We start from the raw sequence: 19,802 nt of genomic DNA on the forward strand, positions 1-19,802 counted from the left end.
TCTATGTTCGCGTCAAAATCGTGAATATCTCCCACGATCACGGTAAAATTATTTCATTCAATCTTCACTCTTGCTTTCTGTGGTAATATTGCAAGAATTAAAGCTCGGTTCAGTTCAAATATCGAGTCACTAGCATGCCTCTAATATAAATTACTCAACCCAAGCTTGGTCCGAAAATTACTTCCATTCAGTAAAGATTGATAGAGTACACTGTTGGCTTGACCCAACTCGAAGATTTGGGGACCCACAGACCCCTAAAAGATTCCTAACATTTTTTATCACACTTTTCCGGTTCTGTCTTCCAATGGTCTCATCTTTAGGACTATGAATTTAGTGTTTACAATACCTAGATCAATATAAATAAAACTTTATTAATTGTCTAGCCCTTGGCAGTGGCCGTATATTTTTAACGTTGATCGCAATATTTTTGCAAATTCATCAACATTAATTTTTTGTGACCACAGGGTCACAAGTCCTCTTCAAAATGTTTCTAAAAAAGGTTCTTTTACATTCTTGCTTATTATTGGTTGTGATTTGTCATGTTCCAATCAAGATTACAGTATGTGCGATATTAACCATTTAACTGTGCTTCGTGAAAACCCTTCTTAGTTAAACCGCACTTTTTATTAATTCATGGGCAAATTTAAAACTCAAATAGGTTGAATTTGTATTATGGACTGAGGAGTTTTTCAAGACTCAATGTTATCACTGCCTTTTCCTCAGCAATAAATTAGCAATATATGTATTTGTTATTAAATATTATACTTATGTAGTTAAATTTGAATAGTTTATATTGTTTGTTATCAGTAATATTCATGTTGTTAAATGTATTCAGAGTGTGTGCTGCTTGTAATATATCTCTGATAAGATCGTTGAATATTTTTTTATAACTCATTGTTATGACTTGCAACAGAAAAAAATATCTGTGGGAGAAACTATTCTGTCATACTGCAGCAAAACGGCTGTTTTCAACACATGCGTTGCAAGGATAAAGTAGCTCCTTTTCCCCAAGGCTAGAGACAAGGACATCAACTTAATATTTTTATAGCTTTAAAACTTGTCCATTGGTCTTGTCGAATAAAGTAGTTTTGTGGTGCAAAATAAAGTTGTCTGAAAGATTGTTGCTTTATGACAAAAATATAAAAATAATGGTTTAATTTACCTCTGTCAATATGATCCTTGCGTAGTTTGTCACTACTGCAGTTTCGTGCTCGTACGAAACTGCAGTAGTGACAAACTACGCAAGGACCATATTGACAGAGGTAAATTAAACCATTATTATTGTTGCTGTGTGGTCCAGAGGCTACCCATCATGAAACAAAAATATAGTTTACCACACGGGATGAAAGTGTATTTTCAACCCTAGCTCATTTTTCAAACCTCAGTTGTTAAACCTGAGCTCTTGTCAAAAAGAGTAACTTTAGGCCTTAGTGATGAAAAAAGCTATATTTTTATATTCACAATTAAGGTGGATTCGTTAAACGATCTATTCTATTTAAATTATAGGTTTTTCCAACTGCATATTATGTTAAATACCAGATGTGACAACCATTTGATGATTAACTTATTTAAATGGTTCCTTACTCTTGTATTTTGAAGCAGAACAAATAAGCTAATTTAAATGTAGATTCATAATTATTTGAAATGTGTATAACGTGTAAGTAAAAGCAATGTTGAAAGTTAGTCAACAAATTTACAAAAAATAGTGTTATAAATACTTTTAAAGTCTTATGCTATTTGAAGTTACATTGCAAGAAGTCCATGCACACTCTACCTGAAGTCTCATTGACTATATATTCTAGTGAGTTTCTATACCGTTTGACATAAAAAAAAAATTATATTTCTGTTTGTTGTACATGGCAACATTGGTGTGTGCTGATGACAGTTCAGTATATATAACTCCAGTTATCTGGAGCTTTTGTTTAGTTTTTCTATGGAAAATTCATAGTTGTTGTAGTTGTCCAATGTTTTTGTAATAAAGGAGTAAAATATCAAATAACATATAGGAACATATAAAATGTTTTATTTTATATTACATATAAAAATGCCACAGTTAAAATATGTCACTTAAGTACATGATTGTTAAATGCTTACTGGTTAGGAGGCAGTATTTGATGATAACTTTGAACTTAACAGACAAACTTAACTTAAATTGTAATAATCTAATACATCTACAGGATTTTGTGCAGTACAGTATGTTAATAGGCTACTCACACTCCTGATTAAGTTTTATAAACAACTTAGTCTTATCAAAACAGTCATTGGAACGACTTAAGCGTGCTTTAAATTGTTAACATAAATGTGGGCTTAGACCTGTTTCTGTCAAAAAAGGTGACATTTACTGACTCAGCGTGCAAAACATTGAAATGATATCAGGAGTGACCTGTACTGCACAATTACCCAATTCTTATTTACATAAAGATAACAGTCAACAAATAATGATGTAATTGTTCTGTTCTTTAAGCCAGAGGCCTAGTTTTTCTCATTTCTCAATATTGATGTATTAACTATGGATCCATATAAGATATTACTAGTTGTAAGTTAAATAATATCAAGTGTTATTCAGTGCTTGTCAACTCTTGTGACTTATGGTAACTGTTACCGTCCTATATCTGTGACTAGGTTCGCTCATCTGAAAATATATTTTACTAACCATTTAATCAGCATATTATTCTCAATGATCCTGCACCAACAATTTCACATAGTTTTTACATTTTGATAGTTTTAAATGTAAATTAGTATAAAAGTTGGGGGAACGAGCTGGTCTAGTGGTAAGCGTGAGACTTCTGTTCCTGAGGTCCCGGGTTCAAATCCCGCCAAATCACCAATGGATTTTATTTAAATGATAATGCCGCAAACCCTAGGTCTAGCCTGAAGTAATGTGAAAAACAATTCCGGGCTTGCGGCTAACGTCATAGGGCAAAAAAGTGTCAAAGTAGTGAGAAAAATGATCATGTGTTAACTTTACAACAAAATTTGAGTGTTTGAATGCAACCTCAATTGATAATACCCCCGCCGCAGCAAACCTGCAGACTAAGCGAATTTCCATTTGATTTACACTAAAATGTCTACTTAAAAATATAACATTTATTCCCGATTTAAATAGAATTAGTTTAACAAGTACTTAGGTTTGCTGCATCAGGGAGATAAAACTGTTTTTTTTTATGTTAATAGTTAGTAAGAAATAAAAACATTTTTCAAATTTGATCAAAATATGTTCATAAACAAGCAAACTACAACAGTTTACTTATTCTCCATAAGAATAACATGGGAATTTTAAATTTAAAATTTTTTAGAATTTTCTCCGTAACCATTAGGCGCATAATAACGCTTCAATATACTAAATTATTTGTTTTTTTAAGCTCTACAAAATGGTTTGGAAAGAAATTGCTAAATTTTATGTTTTTTGGGTCAAAAATGCGAAAAACCTATTTTTACCCCATAAAAGCCCCCATAAACCCCCGTTCCCATGGTCCGATCATGTTGGATCGCGAACTCGTTCGAATAAACGTAGGTTTACACGTTTGTACCGAATTTCATCAAAATCGGATCATTTTTGCTCGAGTTATCGTGCTAACGGACACATATATATATAAATATATATATATATATATGAATTTGAACGGATGGTGTTTTTGGTCTCTAGGGACCTCGAAACGAAAAAAAAAATCGGTCCCGCGTCCGGGTCTTACCATGAGTACTACGGTAATAGCTTATTCCCTATATGGGAAATTCGCTAAAACTGATTTCTTAATGTCAAATTCTCAATTCATACATATTTTACTTTTCCAAATGATGATGGAAATTAACATAAGCAAACAATCATGAGCTCGTACTATAGTATACCGTAAACTTAAAGAAGCAAATTTTATCAAAATGTGTCCTCCCCCAATACAAACGCAAAGCTTGAGTATAACTGCAATAAGCATTTTATACTTATATGCCAAATCCGTACGAAGGACGGGAACTCTGCTAGTTTGAAATGAAATTTTCATCAATATTATAATATTGTTTTAAGCTGTGCACACAATAGTTATTTGTGTAACTAGTGGTGAAAGTGGCACTTTGCTGCACACGAGAGCAATGTTTACGCACGAGCCGCAGGCGAGTGCGGAATGATCTCGAGTGCAGCAAAGGCCTTTTTCACTCGTGTTACACATTATATTTTTCCTACAGTCACTATAAAGCATATAAATAATTAGTCTTTCAAACACTATACAACACGTTTTTAGGTTCAGCTGGCAACACAAATGGTGCCCTAGAGAAAGTAGTACCCGCGGTCCGTATCACTCCGCTATTTTTCCTCGGCAAGAAATGTGCTCCGCGTTTTGAGAATATAGTTCCGTATGTTTTTGTAATTTGAAGTGGTTTCCACGCTTTAAAAATTAAAAGAATGCTTTAAAGGTATTTTCTTGTTTATTAAGATCGTAGGAATGTTTTAAAAACGTTTAAAAGAAAAGTCCAAAAAGTTCAGAAATACCGAAACTGTAAACACGAAATGACAGGTTAAATCGTAGTTATAATAGTCAATCAGCTGCTCATAGTATTATTATCTTTAAGTGTTGCCAACCTATTTCCAAGCGTACACGGATTACGTGCATAATAGAACCACGCTGTTTTGTGTTGTTTCGTTGGAATCCTGATGTGCGGCAAAGTATAAACCGTACGGCAAAGTATAAATATGCAGCAATTAGCAGCTTTCTGTACTATAAACAGTACAAGGAAGCCAACTTTGTCGGGTGACTGTAGGAAAAAAATAAAAGTTATCTATGAGAAGATTATTTCCGTTGCATGGTAGAAGCAATACAGTTACAGCAACTGATAACTAGGAAAGTTATAGTTGTTGGGAGTGATATTGTGACTGCTTATATTTGCCAAATACTTTGGAACTAAAATGTTTATGCATAACAGGTTTCATTGTAACATAGGTGAACAAAAAACAGGAGGGGAAACTGGATGCAAAATATTCTTATGATACAATTTTTTGTTACATATAGGGGTGGTAAGGTCAATAACAAAACTGGGTCTGGATGAAACTGTCATATCAAGAGCTGCTATGTTTTCAGGACAGCATGGATGGATTTTGTGTAATCAATAGCTTAATATAGGCTACAGTGGTAATGAATTATGTTAGCTTGTGTGATTTGATTTACAGATATTTATTGAAATTGTAGATTAGGCTAGTGAATTCTATACATGTTATTAGGGGTTTCTTATGCAAAACATAGTGCTGCTCAATATTGTGGTTGTTATTGAAAAAAAAAATGAAAACAGAAAATGGCTTGTTGCGATGGAAAGGAGGGAATTAAGTCAAATTGACAGCATTTATTACAGATTTGTGCGAATTATGGTTGATTCAGAAAATAATAACTAAAAGAAACTTTTAAGGCGTACCAAAAATATTTCACGTGAACTGTAACACTGAAATTTGAAAATTAAATTGTTTATTATAAAATTGGTGACTTTTTCAGGGTACCTCAGAGAAACATATGGCAATACAAACCTAATTTTGTTTTATATGTAGTGCACTCATGGATTCTTTAATTATGACCCTTCCCCTTTTCCTATTGTGAAGCAGGTCAAACAAGTTTCTGGTTATACTTATTTCTCTGTCCATTCCCTTGAATCATTAACTAACTTATTTAGTATATTGTAGTAGGCCTATATGTAATTAGAGTATATATAAAAACAAATAAACGTGGCTATAAATAAACAGGTTTGGTAAATTGACTGTAATTTTTGTTTTCGGCATTCCATCACCAGTACAGTTTTTATAAGTTGTTGCGGTCCCTTCAAAGAAGTAGGTAAATTCAATTTAACCTAGGTAATAGGCTACTAGTTTCTAGAGTCCAGACTTCCATAATTTGATTTAAATAGAAGATCGAGTCAATTGGGAGGGACGAGGAAAGGCTCCCAACGGTGATGCTGAGAGGCACAATAGGCCTAGGTAGGCAAAGTTGTTCTGATAAAAAATTATGCAAAATCCTTTATATAGCTTATGCGATGAATGGTATAAACATTAGACCAGCATATTCCCAAAGTTGCCTAGTTAGGACTTATAAAACCATTTAAATCGTGGTTGAAAACTGATTTTAACTGTCTTTCATTTTTCTTTTTTCTTGCTTACCCAATTAATACCATCACTTGGTAGTTTTGATTGAATAAATGGTGAAACCCATGTCACGTACCATCGATCACCAAATACTTGCTTTATATTTTCTTTCAGGGATCCTGAATCATAATCAAAAATATTATGCGAGTTTTCATACATGACCAGACCTTTGGTCATCGACGATCCATGATAGTAAAGTAGGAACACAGCTGACAGCATACCAAGCAAATTTATGACATAGAATAATGTGTAACAATGTTCAATTGAATAATCTATTCCGAGAAGAAATATTGCTAAAGGGAACGTAAACTTGATAAAGCTTAATGCACTGAATTTGGTATACTGAAACAAGAAAAAAGTATTAAAATAGAGTGCATAAACCGTTCCTATCGCTAAGTATGCCAAGAAATAAAAGAAATATCGTTGATTTAGGTGGCCGACACAACATCCTGCAAATTGGCAATGGTGATCTCTTTTCAGGATACAAATATTGCAAATACTACAATGCCACGATCTTGGTGGTGTTACCGTTTCACATACAGCACAAAATTTCCAAGTTGGAGAAATGGGAGTAGAAGGCATAAGTTCTCCTTGAATACTTGTGTCCATAAGTACCATGTAAACAAAATTGCTTGTAATGTTTATCAAGAGAAAAGTTGCAAATGTAGAATGCATGATGTACCAAACTGATGTTAAAGGATACATTGATGGCAATACCAAGAACACTTCAAACCAGTAACCAAATGGTAGAATTCCAATGATAAATAAAAAGGCGATTAAGTCCCCAAAACATCTTGGAAGTATGTACTTTCTCAATTTCATGTTTGAATAGTTAACACTGGCGGTTAGAATGATCACTTTCTGCTACTCACTAAGTCACGATAAATCATGTTACTATAACTGTACTTTAATGATAAATAAATAACAAACAAAAATTAGTTGACAAGGAGCAGAAGAGAAACGTTCAATGAATGAATGTTGTTAAGTACAGTCAGCTGATTTACTTTACATAGAGTACTCAGTACTAAGAAAACTACCCGAAAGATTATTAAGAAATTGTTTAAAAAAAGTTTATTTCGTTTATTATAGTGTGGAAATTCTACACTATAAACAAATAATTGATGTTAAAATAATATTCTGAATATTAATTGACTGAGTTTTGAACGAAACTCTGATTTATTTCAAGTAAATAATAAAGCCGTTGGTAGAAAAAAAACAATAATTCTGCAAAGGCAATGAGTACTCTTGGGAATTTCATGACGATGACTTGAGTTTCATGTCCAAACGTCTTTGGTCTAAAAATTTGACGGCGGGTGACTGAGACTGAGACTGACTAGTGACTAGACTAGTGACTAGTGAGGAAGCAACGCAATTAAGCAAAGTGTGTCTTGCCTTCTGGGGCTAAGGTTAGGTTATCAGGACTTATTTATCAATATCTTCCTACCGTATTCAATTAGTAATATTAAAGTGTAGGCCTTCACAAAAAATTACACCATGGCTATGGCTTATCAAATGGGCAATTCACCGGTAGCACACACTGATTATCTTGGACCTAAGAAAGCTCAAGGATTTAGTCCCTATGATGACAATGGAGGGTATGTAAGTTATTTAAGTTAAATAATAAAGGCATATTTTACTTCTAAGTAATAAAATAGATTATTTGACTACTGTTGTTGTCAAAAGCAAAAATATAAAGCCTAGGCTAAGCTTTGTGACAGTTGAAAGTAGCATTATAAAGCTCAAGTGCAATTGGTGCACTCATGCTAGGGGTAAGCCTACAGTTTCTTAACTGGGCTATGCTAATATCGATTGAAACTATCGAATTGAAAATATTGATTAATAATCGATATTTTTAAATATATTTATTATCAAATTAAACTATCATAACCTAACCTAACCAACCAAACTTGCTGATGGTGAAAAAATCGCACATAGGTTTACTAATCGAATCGATAGTTTCAATCGATATTAGCATAGCCCAGTTAAGAAACTGTAACCCATGCTAGGACTAGTCATTGATGATGATTAAAATAATTTTAAGCTGCACATTAGTTTACGTCCTTCACTCATTCCAAAGAATATATCGATTGATATATTGATTATTTCATCTGATAATATCAAGTTTGGTTAGTTAGGAAAAACTAACCTAACTAACCGAATGAAAGAATCGATACTTAGCCTATATCGAATAATCTATATAACGATATATTTCATTTGAATGAGTAGTTACCTACCTACTTACTTTCCGTGTCCGGAAATCAGACTTCCCGTTTCCAAAAATTAGCTACTGGTACCGATATAGCTATGGATCATCTAATGTGCAAGACTGGCTGTGTGGACAGATCAGCAGATGGCCAGGATCCTGAACAGCACCACAGGCACACAAGGTGTTTTCTTCGTCTGATAAGAGACCCGATTTCTACATGTTTGTCTTGCATTTTGGTACCTCGACCATAAATTGATTTAGGGTCTTCCACTTTGTGTAATGTAGGTCTCCACCAGGGGCCAGTTCCTCCCTGGCTGGTATGGGAGGTTTAGTCAACATGGCCTCCCACCTTGCCACCCGATTGCTTGAGAGTGATCCATCCAGAACTCGTTTCCGTGATAGAAAGCTCTGTCTGGACCGAAGCCGGTGCCAGGTTGATGGCCATGTAATTCGAATGAGTGTAGGACGTAAACTAAAGTGCAGCCTAATTTTGAATAATACATAGGAATTATTGTGTTAGGCTTGCTGATGTCAAAAGAATAATCTTTATAAATCAAAAAGAAAGAATATTATTGGGATTTTTTTACGCTAAATAGCCTAACTAAAACTGTTGAATAGGCCTAACTTACATCAATATGTACCATTTTCTTTGTAGCCTACTAGGCCCAAATAAATCTCAGGTCATGTAGCCTAGATATAGGCCTATGTCAAATGACTGTTGACTAACTTAAGTTAACAATTTAATTCAATGTGTGTAGCACCTCTGTGGCGATCGCTGGGCCAGACTTTTGTGTTGTGGCTTCTGACTCTCGACTGGGCACCGGCTACTCTATTTACACTCGGGATCAGTCCAAACTGTTCCGTCTCACTGACCAGACCGTGCTCGCCTCCTCGGGCTGTTGGTGCGACACACTCTCTCTCACTCGCCTCCTTGAGGCCAGACTGACTGTAAGTTAAAAAGTTAGATACAATAAACTATTATTAACTCATTAAACTTTTGGCTGGTTTGACATTAAGTTAATGGACAATTTTGAAATTTGTAAATTGTGTTTCTTAACGGTTTCATATCAAAATTTGTGTTAAAGTCACGCGATTTTTGTTAATGGGTTGTCTTCTTTCTCTTGTACTGTAAGATTGACTAGGCCTCCTTTAGTGATATAGCTTGTGAAAGCAATCCTTATGCACCCCACAGTTGCACACAGGAGACCAGGTATGTTGCTTTCCTGGGGCACACTGCACACATTCTGTTCGATTTGTTCAGAATTATTTGAATTACCTGAGACGTGTCTCTGGAAGGGCCAGGTACTGGTTTCACATCACTGCTTTGAACAAGTTCTACTATGTCCACATAGAAATGTCTCACTGCTCATAGGTTTATCTGGGTTTAGTGTGTACAGGACATATGCATTGAACAGAGAAATGTCGAGGAAATTATAGAATATCCTCTTCCAGTACTGGTGGGAGGTGGGACGGCTACATGAGAGACTGTGGTACACAGATTTGTCACTCACGCCCCCCCCCCTCACATACTTATTATATTTGTCTATATAAGGACTGGTTTCACAGCTTGTTGACCTTTCACAGAAGGTATGTGTTTCTTTGTACATAGATTAAGGGCCAGAGGAACTTTTGTGTAGAACTGGTCTGTGAAGAGGTGATGTTCCTTATCGAGCAAACAACTTTTCTCCATCACTTCCATAACGACTTTTTGCACAAAAGGGCCTGGTTTGTGAATAAAAAAGTCTGTCCCACAGTACATTTCATTATGGATAACATAGTTTGTCGATGAATCACATGATTCAAACTTTTTTATTCCATATTGCTTATGTTTCTTCTTATAATTATAATTCATGATGTAGCCCCTGAACTGTTTAATTAGACAAATATAAGGTACATACCTTTACGTCGACAGTTCAAATGTTGTAGTAGGCCTAAGTAAAACTCACGACATGTTTCGCCTGTTCAGGCATCGTCTGGTGATTTCCTAACAAGAATGTTTCGTCCATGATAGTCGTCAATAAACATTTAGATAAATACCCAAATATAATGCACGAAAAATTTTAACATTTTCAAGTAGGCCTACTATAAACTGGTCGCAGTACGGAGGCGGACTGGACTTGATGAAATTATGTAACACCGATCCCTTCTCCGTTATCAGTAGTTGTACTACAAAGGTCAAACTGTTCCTGTCTATTTTTGTAGGATATTATGGCATTGAAAATAGGGCTAGAGTGGGATTTGAAATTTAACTGGTCATTTAAAATATGGTTTTTATTGTGGCTGTCTTGGAAGCTTTTGTAAATTTCAAACTTTCCTAAAGAATTCAATTTGTTTCCTTTATCACAAATGTGAAGAATTTCAAGGCTATTGACAATTTTGTATCACTGGTGTGATTTTTATCCAATAAATGTTGGGCAAAGGTGGATTTTTGTTTGTCTCCTCTGGGGTCGGGCCGATGTTGGTGTTGGTTGTTCAGTTGGCAAGATGGTGGAGGAGAGTGAGGACGCCCCTTGTGCTGTATGTAAAGTTGTGATTCCTAGTGATGGAAAAGGACTATTTTGTGATGGATTTTGTAAATTATGGTTTCATCCATCATGTGTAAATGTATCAGATACGAGATATGAGCTTATTAATGAGATACAAGAAGACATTAAGTGGTACTGCTCAACCTGTGTGCTGAAGATAGACAGGTTAGTCACTAAAGTGTGGGATACGGACGATTTGTTAAATTTGAGATCAATTGTTGACAACTTAGTGGGGCTTGTAAAAGGTGTGATAAATGACAATTTAGAACTAAATAAGCGAATGGACTCTTTAGCTGATGGAAATTTAAGGTTAAGCAATACAATACTGTCACTGTCGTCTGCAGACGGGAGTAAACAGGAATTAGCAATGTCGAACATTTCAGGGTTTTGTGGTTCTTCCTCTTCCTCTCTCCGGCAGAGTGCAAAAAACGCTGTCGACGATATGACTTTCGATCAAACGATCGGTGAACCAATGACTTCCAATGCTCTATGCAATGGCAAAGATGAATTAACAAATAATTTAGTTGGCGTTGACGGAGACTTGCAATTGCAACCTAAAGTCGGTGACTTGCATTCTAGAAACCCAAAATATTCGAGACATAACCAACAACGAGAAAATTGTTCTTATTCAAACAAAAGTAGAATTTATACCAACTCTTCTGACTGGACAGAAGTCAGAAATAATAAAAGGCGCTTTAATAATAGAAAGTATCCAGCAACCATTACTTATAATGAGAAGAAATCTGAAACCATAGTTAGGCCTATGGATTCTGAGGATAAGGCTCATGCTCATGGTATGTCGAAGCCCAAGGCTTACAACGAGGCTGTAAAAGGTAGGCCTACTATAAGAAATAAAGTTGTGCATGGGACTCAAGAGGTAAGTGAAGACAATTTGCTTAAACCAGCTCAGAGAATGATGTGGCTTTTTCTGACAGGCATGGACATTTCGGTAACTTCGGACTCAATCTTAAAATATTTGAGAAGTTTAAAAGAAAATGCCAATTTTCAGTGTCAAATTATAGTGTCAAGGTATGACAGTTATCGCTCTTTCAAGGTAGGTGTACCTTTCGATCTTGGTGAGGAATTCATGCATCCTAACCTCTGGCCCGTAGGGAGTAAGATTGGGAGATATCGCCCCCCTAGGACAAACCGTTGGGATAGGGCTGGTCAAGAAAATTTTTTAGGCCCAGTATCAAACAGGACTATAGAAACCAGGGATCACCCAAAATAAATCAAGTTATCAAGCTACTATCAGTAAACATACAGGGTCTTAAATGTAAACTTGGTGATTTGGAGCTTTTTATGAATGACTGTGACATTAATGTTGCTTGCCTCTGTGAACATTTTTTAAGAAATGATGAAGCTGAATTTTATATACCGAGTGGTTACCTATTAGGAAACAGTTTTTGTCGTTCCAATCTATCAAGAGGTGGAGTTGGAATACTTGTTGCAAAGGACATTCTGTTTAAAAAAATTGATTTGAATCAATTTTGTTTAGAACTCGACTTTGAAGTCACTGCGGTTGAACTACCTCATTTTAACCTAATTGTTGTGTCATTATATAGATCGCCTATGGGTAATGTAGACATTTTCTTGCGGTCTTTGGAAGATATGCTAGCTTTCCTAGTCAGTAGGGGAAGTACGAGTAAACTCATGATTGGTGGTGATTTCAATGCGGACTTTGACATCACAACTGTAAAGCCTAGTGTTACAAACTTTTTGAACATACTTTGACAGTTTAATCTTTTTTGTGCAAATGACAAACCTACTAGAGGCGCAGCGTGTCTTGACAATGTTCTAACCAATGTTAATTCTTCAGACTATAAAATAAGTGTTGTAAACCCGTTGTTAGGGGACCATGATGCGTTAATACTGGAACATTCTCAAATTTCTGCGGAACGTCAACTTCAGAAGGACGGCGAAGTATGGACCAGAAGATTCACGCCTGTTATGGTTGATAACCTTATCATGAACCTTAGCACTGTCAGTTGGGACTTGGTTTTTGACCCTAATTTATCTGCTGAAGAAAGTTTCAATCTGTTCTGGGACTGTTTTTTCTCTAATTTTAATGATTGTTTTCCTTTGGTGAAGAAGAAGGTGTTTAAAAATAGAACTCTCAAAAATAAAGTTAACTGGTACACCCCAGAGCTGGAAAAAATGAAAAAATTAATACTGTTTTATCAAGATGTGTATAAAATGTATGGTAATGAGGACATTCTTTTTTTATCCAAAAATCTAAAGGGCAAGTATCGCACTGCTATCCGAGAAGCAAAGAAGAGAAAAAACGAAGAACTCATCGAGAGGTCTACCAATAAGTGCAAGACTGCTTGGTCGGTAATTAACTCAGCTGCTGGGAGGTCCACGCAGAAAAATATGTCAGCGCTATCCCCTGATGACTACAGCTCCTACTTCTCCACGGCGGTGGAAGAAATCTGTGAGAAAGTGAATGTGTCAAAAAGCAATGCTCATCAAATGGTGGCAAAAAGTGCTCAACCTGTGTTTGATTTTAGATTCACAATGGTATCAGAATTAGATGTTTTAAATGTGATTGTGTCGTTAAAAAATTCTGATACTAGAGATGCGTATGGGTTAACGAGTAATTTATTGAAAAATGTTTGCTCTGTTATTTTAAGTCCTTTCACTTATTGTATAAATCGCTGTCTCATAGAGGGTGTTTTTCCATCTTTTATGAAATTGTCAAGGGTTGTCCCGGTGTACAAAAAAGGGGACAAAAATTTGCCTAGCAGTTACCGACCCATTTCATGTATTTCTACAATGGCTAAAGTTATGGAAAAAATAGTCAAAAACCAAGTATGTAATTTTTTTGAACATAGTAATCTGTTTAGTAACTGTCAATTTGCTTATAGGTTAGGTCTTTCATCAACTTTAGCGGTGGATCATGTTGTAAATAATCTTTTTAACGCTTTAGAGGATAGGTGCTTTGCTCAGATCACCTTATGTGATCTGAGTAAAGCGTTTGACTGTGTTAATCATCCCATTCTTGTAGACAAATTAGCTCATTATGGTTTTCAAGGCTGTGAATTAGATTTATTTGTGTCATATCTTAGTAATCGTAGGCAAATGGTTGAGGTCAATGGTATTACATCGCAAGTCACTCATGTTAATTTTGGAGTTCCGCAAGGTTCAATTTTGGGCCCCATCTTATTTTTAATACTTATGAATGATCTATCTGTTAATGTTTCTTGTAGTGATGTCACAATCTATGCAGACGACACAACACTGTTCTGTAGCCACAGTGACTTAGGGCAGTTGCACTGCCTATCAGAAAATGCCTTAGGTGAATCGACAGAGTGGTTCTCTGCAAATGGCTTGCTTTTAAATGTTGACAAAACTGACAATTTATTGGTTTCAACCCATGACATCTGTGATTTTAGTTCTGTTAAGCTTTTAGGTATATATATTGACAATAGGCTGTCTTGGCAGCATCATATTGATTTTATCTGTACAAGGTTATCCAGAGTCAAATGTTTATTAAGCAGTTTAAGGAATCATGTCACTAATAGCTATTTGAAATTAGCCTATTTTGCATTTTTTGAGAGCATCATAAGATTTGGTATTGTGATTTGGGGTAATGGAGTAGGTATTGGTAAGGTGTTATTGATACAGAAAAAAGTCATTAGAATTGTTACTGGTGCCAAAAGATTAGACCATTGTAAATCTCTGTTCATAGAATCTAGTATATTAACTGTTGTAAATCTGTATATTTATGAAGTCTCCATTTTTGTGAAAAAGAACTCAAACAAACATGTTTTAAGAGGAAATGTCCATAGCCACTTAACTAGAAATAGAAATTTTATTGATGTAAGTAGAGTAAGACTGTCTAGATCTCAAAACTATCATACCCACTTGGGGATCAAAATATTTAACATGTTTCCAGTTGATTTTCGTGCATTGCCCTTAAATGAATTTTCAAAAAAACTGCTCTCTTGCTCTTGGTGTAAAGCTAATCCTATGTACAAGTTAAGTGATTTCTTCAATTTACAATTTGTAAACAAAGACTTAAATTTTATAGTTGTTTATAAATAATGTTTCTATTGTTTAGATTGACGATGTCTATTGTAATTCTTGTGAATTAATTAATGACTAATAAACTTGTCTATTGTCTATTGTCTATTGTTCTTTGTGCCGTTGGGTAAAGGTTCTGTCTGTTTGTGCAATATAAAAATCTGGACCTTTGACTGTTCAGGGATCTTTACCAAAATATTATTAATATTACATTTTTATAAACTAATTTATAAATTTGTTTTGAGTACAAATATATATTTAGATAGGCCTACTATTTATCTAGGCTACATTCCTAAAGTAGGTCAAGTAAAGAAGTAATACATATATATAACTACAAATACAGTTTTCTTTATAGTTTTACTACATTTTTTGAATAGATTGGTTATACTACACCAACCCCTGTCTTTATGTCCATCCATTAAGTATTTTCAGGGAACGGGTTGTTTTTGAGTGAAGAAAAAAATAATGCAGCAATGAAAAATTTTAACTAGCCAATTTAGGTTTACCCTTCTAAACACATATGTACCTAAAATAACTACCATATAAAAGACAAATATAGATATGGCAAAAAATATACTGTAGTTGGATGAGTTTCTTTTAGTTTTTCATGGTCTGGTAAAGGTCCTCATGTTAACAATAAATTGCCTTTCAGACCATGAATACAGTGGTTGTGTTTCTGATTAAAAACTGTATTTTACTTCAGCACAGTCTATCATACTGTACTTTGTCCCAATGGAATTAATTAGTTTTACTATTTTGAAACTGACTACATCTTTAAGAAGAAGATAGACGGTCTACTACACAAAACTGTATGCCTAATAGTTTTAATAGTCAATAATAGCCAGTTGATTGGTATGGCTTATTATTTACCGTACTTATTGAGGCTTGGTAGTAACTGAGCATATTTTATTCCCAAAATGAGAGAATGATGAACCCAGAGTGAAGTGAGATGCCTCGTGTAGCTTTATTATTTATTAGGACCAGCTGTTTCTTAAGCCAGAATCATTTTTACACCTAATTATCAAGGGAAACTGGTTCCAGGTGCAAACCATCAAGAGGTGAGGTACTGTACTGACTTGTCTCAATGATCAAACAGGCGACTTTTTCAGAACCAAGGGAGTTCTATATTTTAATGAACTACCCTATAAAGAAGTAGTCAATAAAATGTTGACGTAAAATTACAGATGTACTACCACGAGCACAACAAGCAGATGTCGTCGCCAGCCGTGGCTCAGATGCTGTCCACTATGATGTACAATAAGCGGTTCTTCCCGTACTACGTGAGCAACATCATAGCGGGCCTGGACACGGAAGGCAAGGGCGCCGTCTACAGCTACGACCCCATTGGACACTATGCCAGATCTGCGTACAGAGCCGTGGGCAACTCCGGACACTTGCTGCAGTCTCTGCTTGACAACCAGGTAGGCCTACGTTTCTTTTGTGGCCCTAACTGAATATAATGTATAGGATCTAACATAGAGCACAAGGGCCTAGATTTTAAAGATCTTTGATATGATAATAGGCTTACTGAATCGATTAACGATAAAGTATACTGTGATAAAAAAAACTCTACACTATACAGTACGACCTTATTAAGTCGGCCCCCTTTAAGTCAGATAACATGTAAGAAGCTATGTCGAATTGGCCTATGTCCCGGTTGGTCCGACTCACAATAAAATTAGAATATTTCACTGTCACTGGCATCACTTCCTTTTCCCAACTCAAACCTTTCCTTTGTCAATAGCAATAGATGTTAAAACCTATTGGAACTGCTTATTGGTTTTTAAATACGGTTCATTACTAACCAATATGTTTTATTTAACCATTTTTACCATACAATACAAGACGTATTTAATGCATACCTACCTACTTATACACTTAAATTTGTTAAGTATTTATTTCTAGGATACCGTATTTTTGTATATTAATATTTGTATCTTAAAATACCTACCGTCATATGGTCGCAATTTCATAAGAAAGTATCAAAGTATTTGGGTTAGACAGTTGTGTTACATACCACCTAATTCTTTGCCTCCTTTTACCTTGCTCAAAGGTTGACTTTCAAATTTAAGTGAAATTTTATAGAAAAATTGGCTATGCCTTCTAACATTAGGTACCGTACCGTAGAAAACAGGTTATTACACAGCAGAGTTATTACGCTTATCGTTCATTACAGCAAATGTGTGTATTTATTCATGGACTGAGTAAGTTTTGACTCATAATTTTTTTTTTACTGGTGTTATCCTGGCAAGGCTTTCAAGCGACTAACAGATAAATTTGGTTTTCAATACAATATATTTTTCTTTTAATCAATCCCCTTTTTAGTCTTTTTACTATATAGGGAAGTAGCTATTTTTGTAGGTGGCATGGTAAGACCTAGGCCTGGGATCAATATAGGCATACTTTTTCATTTTGATGTCCCTAGAGGCCAAAAACACAATTCGTTCAAATTTCGGTATTAAAAATTAAAAACATAGTTAACAAAGTACCGTTTTTTAAAATAATTATTTTATTTTGATGACATGTTTCGGAAACTTAGTCCATTATCATGTCATATTTACCATAACCTCAATCTTCAATGAATGAAGAATGAGGTTATGGTTTTGTTTTGGCTTGAAACTGTCACATACTGTATTTGCGAAGGTTTATATAATATAATAGCTTTGCCAGCATATCTGAAAATAAGCAAACCGCTGTTCTTAATATAAGAAGGTTTCAACTGACTACTCTAGGATCCCCATGTGTAGAACGGGCATACAGCTAGTGTTATTCTTATGGAGCAGTGTGCAGTCACTTAGTGTGCAGGTTTGCTGTGGTGGGGGTATTTAGCTATTAATACCTCAATCCTGTAGGCCTAGCCTGGATGTATCAGACCGTTCTGAGCAAGAGCATAGCATCTTGATAGTGATGTGAAGATGGGACATGTAAGAGATAGGCCTATTGATTGGAATCTTGATGTTTGCAGCTGGGATTCCACAACATGGAGGGTGTAACGGCGACCCCTCCTACCGTGGAGAAGGCTGTCAATCTGGTTAAGGATGCATTCATCTCCGCAGCTGAGAGAGAGATTGGCACCGGAGATGCAGTTATTATCAATGTCATCACTAAGGATGGTATCAAGGTGGAATCTTTCCCTCTCCGCAAGGACTAAATTGTATTGAGCTTTTTTGCAGGTTTTGTCTTTTTTCAATAAATTGTTTGATTTATAGTATTTTCTTTTCCTCGTTCCTTTCTATGTGTTGTTACAATGTTGGTTTGATCATGTTTCCCCCTTCCAAAGAAGCAGTCGATCTGTTGACCATGAAAGACATGTGCAGGTTTTAGAGGTGGTGCATGACTCTTAGAGTACCTACTGACTTTCCGTGAGCCCAACTATCTTTGCAAGAGGCTTTCTATCCGGGATGAGGTTATCTAATGTACGTCATGTAGTATGCTTCACTTTAATGGTCACCTTGGAATTGGGAGTAAAAAGTTCTTAAAAAAAACCCTTTCCACTCTTATTTTAAGGCCCTTTGCCTTAGGTTTAATTTTGTATGCAGGTCATCAAGCCAAATTCAAATTACACTAATAATGAAAAATAAAAAATAAAATCCCAATAAAACATTTTTAATTTTTTTTTTCTTTTTAAGATAGCTAAACGGCTGACAAGAGAGTCTGAGTGGTAAGGGAAGATATAAATGTTTAGTTGTAGGTAGTAATGACAATAGTTGTTCTTACTAAAGATCTCATGGTAAGACCTACACTCTGGACTGATTTCCTTTTTTTTACTTGAACCATTACAACAGTAGGGGTGGGGTGAACAAGGGGAACTTTATTAATATTTACAACATTTGACCATTGTTATGAATTAGAATTTAGAAGTACTGTATAGTATGATTTTAAATGATGATTATTACCTAATACCTTTTTTTATTTTTGTATTTTTTTTATAAACTCAATTACACCCTTTTTCTTTAGTCCCAGTGGCTTATGTGATGAAATAAAGGTGGTTTTTTAAGTGATGTCTGTGTGCGTGTGGATGTGTACAGAGCTACAGACCACACCTGTAATCCGATTTTTAAGAAATTTGGTATGTAGGTACTAACCTATGGTATCTCCAGACGTTTATTGATTTTTAATAGTGATTTTCCTATAACATAACGGAAAAATTGAGTTTTATTTCAAATAGCGCAAATGATTTTTATAAAACTTTATTATGTTATAGTCTTATAATTTCTGAACAAAATGCCACCACCATTGCTACCACTAACACTACTATTGCTGTGAAAATTTTGGTGCGCTTACCCATGGTTTTTTTAATTATGTGTCTCATTACATAATCCAATTGTGACCAAATAAATGTACCTACTTTGAGAAGTAACAACTATTAAATTATGAGTTAAGTATAAAGAATTAGAAGTAAAATAAACGGTATCAGCATTCTGACACATACTTTCTCCCATAAGTTTATCAACAACCATTATCATGTGTAACCGGTGAGAGTAAATATACGGAAATAGGATTTGTACAATTTTGTTCAGAATTTAAAGGACTTTGACATACTAAATTTTTATCAAAATCGTTTGTACCATTTTTGGGAAAATCCGATTTTTACGTTATTTTATGGGGTTTTTATGGGAAAATACCATAATTTACAATAACTTTTGAACCGTAATTCTTACAGAAATGGTATTTCTACCATTTTGTTCAGAATTTAAAGGGCTACAACATGCTAAATTTTTATCAAAATCGTTCGGGCCATTTTTGAGAAAATCCGATTTTTCCGGTTATTTATGGGTTTTAATGGAAAAATCCCCATTAAAAATCAAAATTTCAAAAAAATGAAAAATACGCCTGGAGATACCATGGATTAGAACCTACATACCAAATTTCATCAAAAAGCGGACCACAGGTGTAGTCCCTAGCTAGTGGAACAACTCGAAAATTTTGACGA

At 35.0% G+C, this 19,802-nt stretch overlaps 2 protein-coding genes across 2 annotated transcripts; one reads left to right on the plus strand and one right to left on the minus strand.

Annotated features, from left to right (window-relative positions):
• Window positions 1-4,511: 4,511 nt before the first annotated feature.
• LOC128994545 (probable palmitoyltransferase ZDHHC24) lies at window positions 4,512-7,006 on the minus strand. The gene has a single exon (XM_054419166.1). The coding sequence runs from the start codon at window positions 6,932-6,934 to the stop codon at window positions 6,104-6,106; it is 831 nt and encodes a 276-aa protein (XP_054275141.1). The 5' UTR covers window positions 6,935-7,006; the 3' UTR covers window positions 4,512-6,103.
• A 469-nt stretch (window positions 7,007-7,475) lies between these two features.
• On the plus strand, window positions 7,476-18,077 carry LOC128995348 (proteasome subunit beta type-1). The gene is made up of 4 exons (XM_054420335.1): window positions 7,476-7,707; window positions 9,077-9,266; window positions 16,054-16,290; window positions 17,835-18,077. The coding sequence occupies exons 1-4, from the start codon at window positions 7,607-7,609 to the stop codon at window positions 18,018-18,020; spliced, it is 714 nt and encodes a 237-aa protein (XP_054276310.1). The 5' UTR covers window positions 7,476-7,606; the 3' UTR covers window positions 18,021-18,077.
• Window positions 18,078-19,802: the final 1,725 nt, after the last annotated feature.

This window comes from Macrosteles quadrilineatus, unplaced genomic scaffold (assembly GCF_028750875.1).
Source record: "Macrosteles quadrilineatus isolate MER2022 unplaced genomic scaffold, UCM_ALF_1.0 Scaffold_5__1_contigs__length_97177068, whole genome shotgun sequence".
NCBI lineage: Eukaryota > Metazoa > Arthropoda > Insecta > Hemiptera > Cicadellidae > Macrosteles > Macrosteles quadrilineatus.

Excerpts from the sequence above, each read along its gene's own strand:
- LOC128994545 (XM_054419166.1), bottom strand. The coding sequence starts at position 6,934 with ATGAAATTGAGAAAGTACATACTTCCAAGATGTTTTGGGGACTTAATC.
- LOC128995348 (XM_054420335.1), top strand. The coding sequence starts at position 7,607 with ATGGCTATGGCTTATCAAATGGGCAATTCACCGGTAGCACACACTGAT. Across the intron at positions 9,267-16,053 it reads TCCTTGAGGCCAGACTGACT|ATGTACTACCACGAGCACAA; the intron begins GTAAGTTAAAAA and ends GTAAAATTACAG. Across the intron at positions 16,291-17,834 it reads AGTCTCTGCTTGACAACCAG|CTGGGATTCCACAACATGGA; the intron begins GTAGGCCTACGT and ends TGATGTTTGCAG.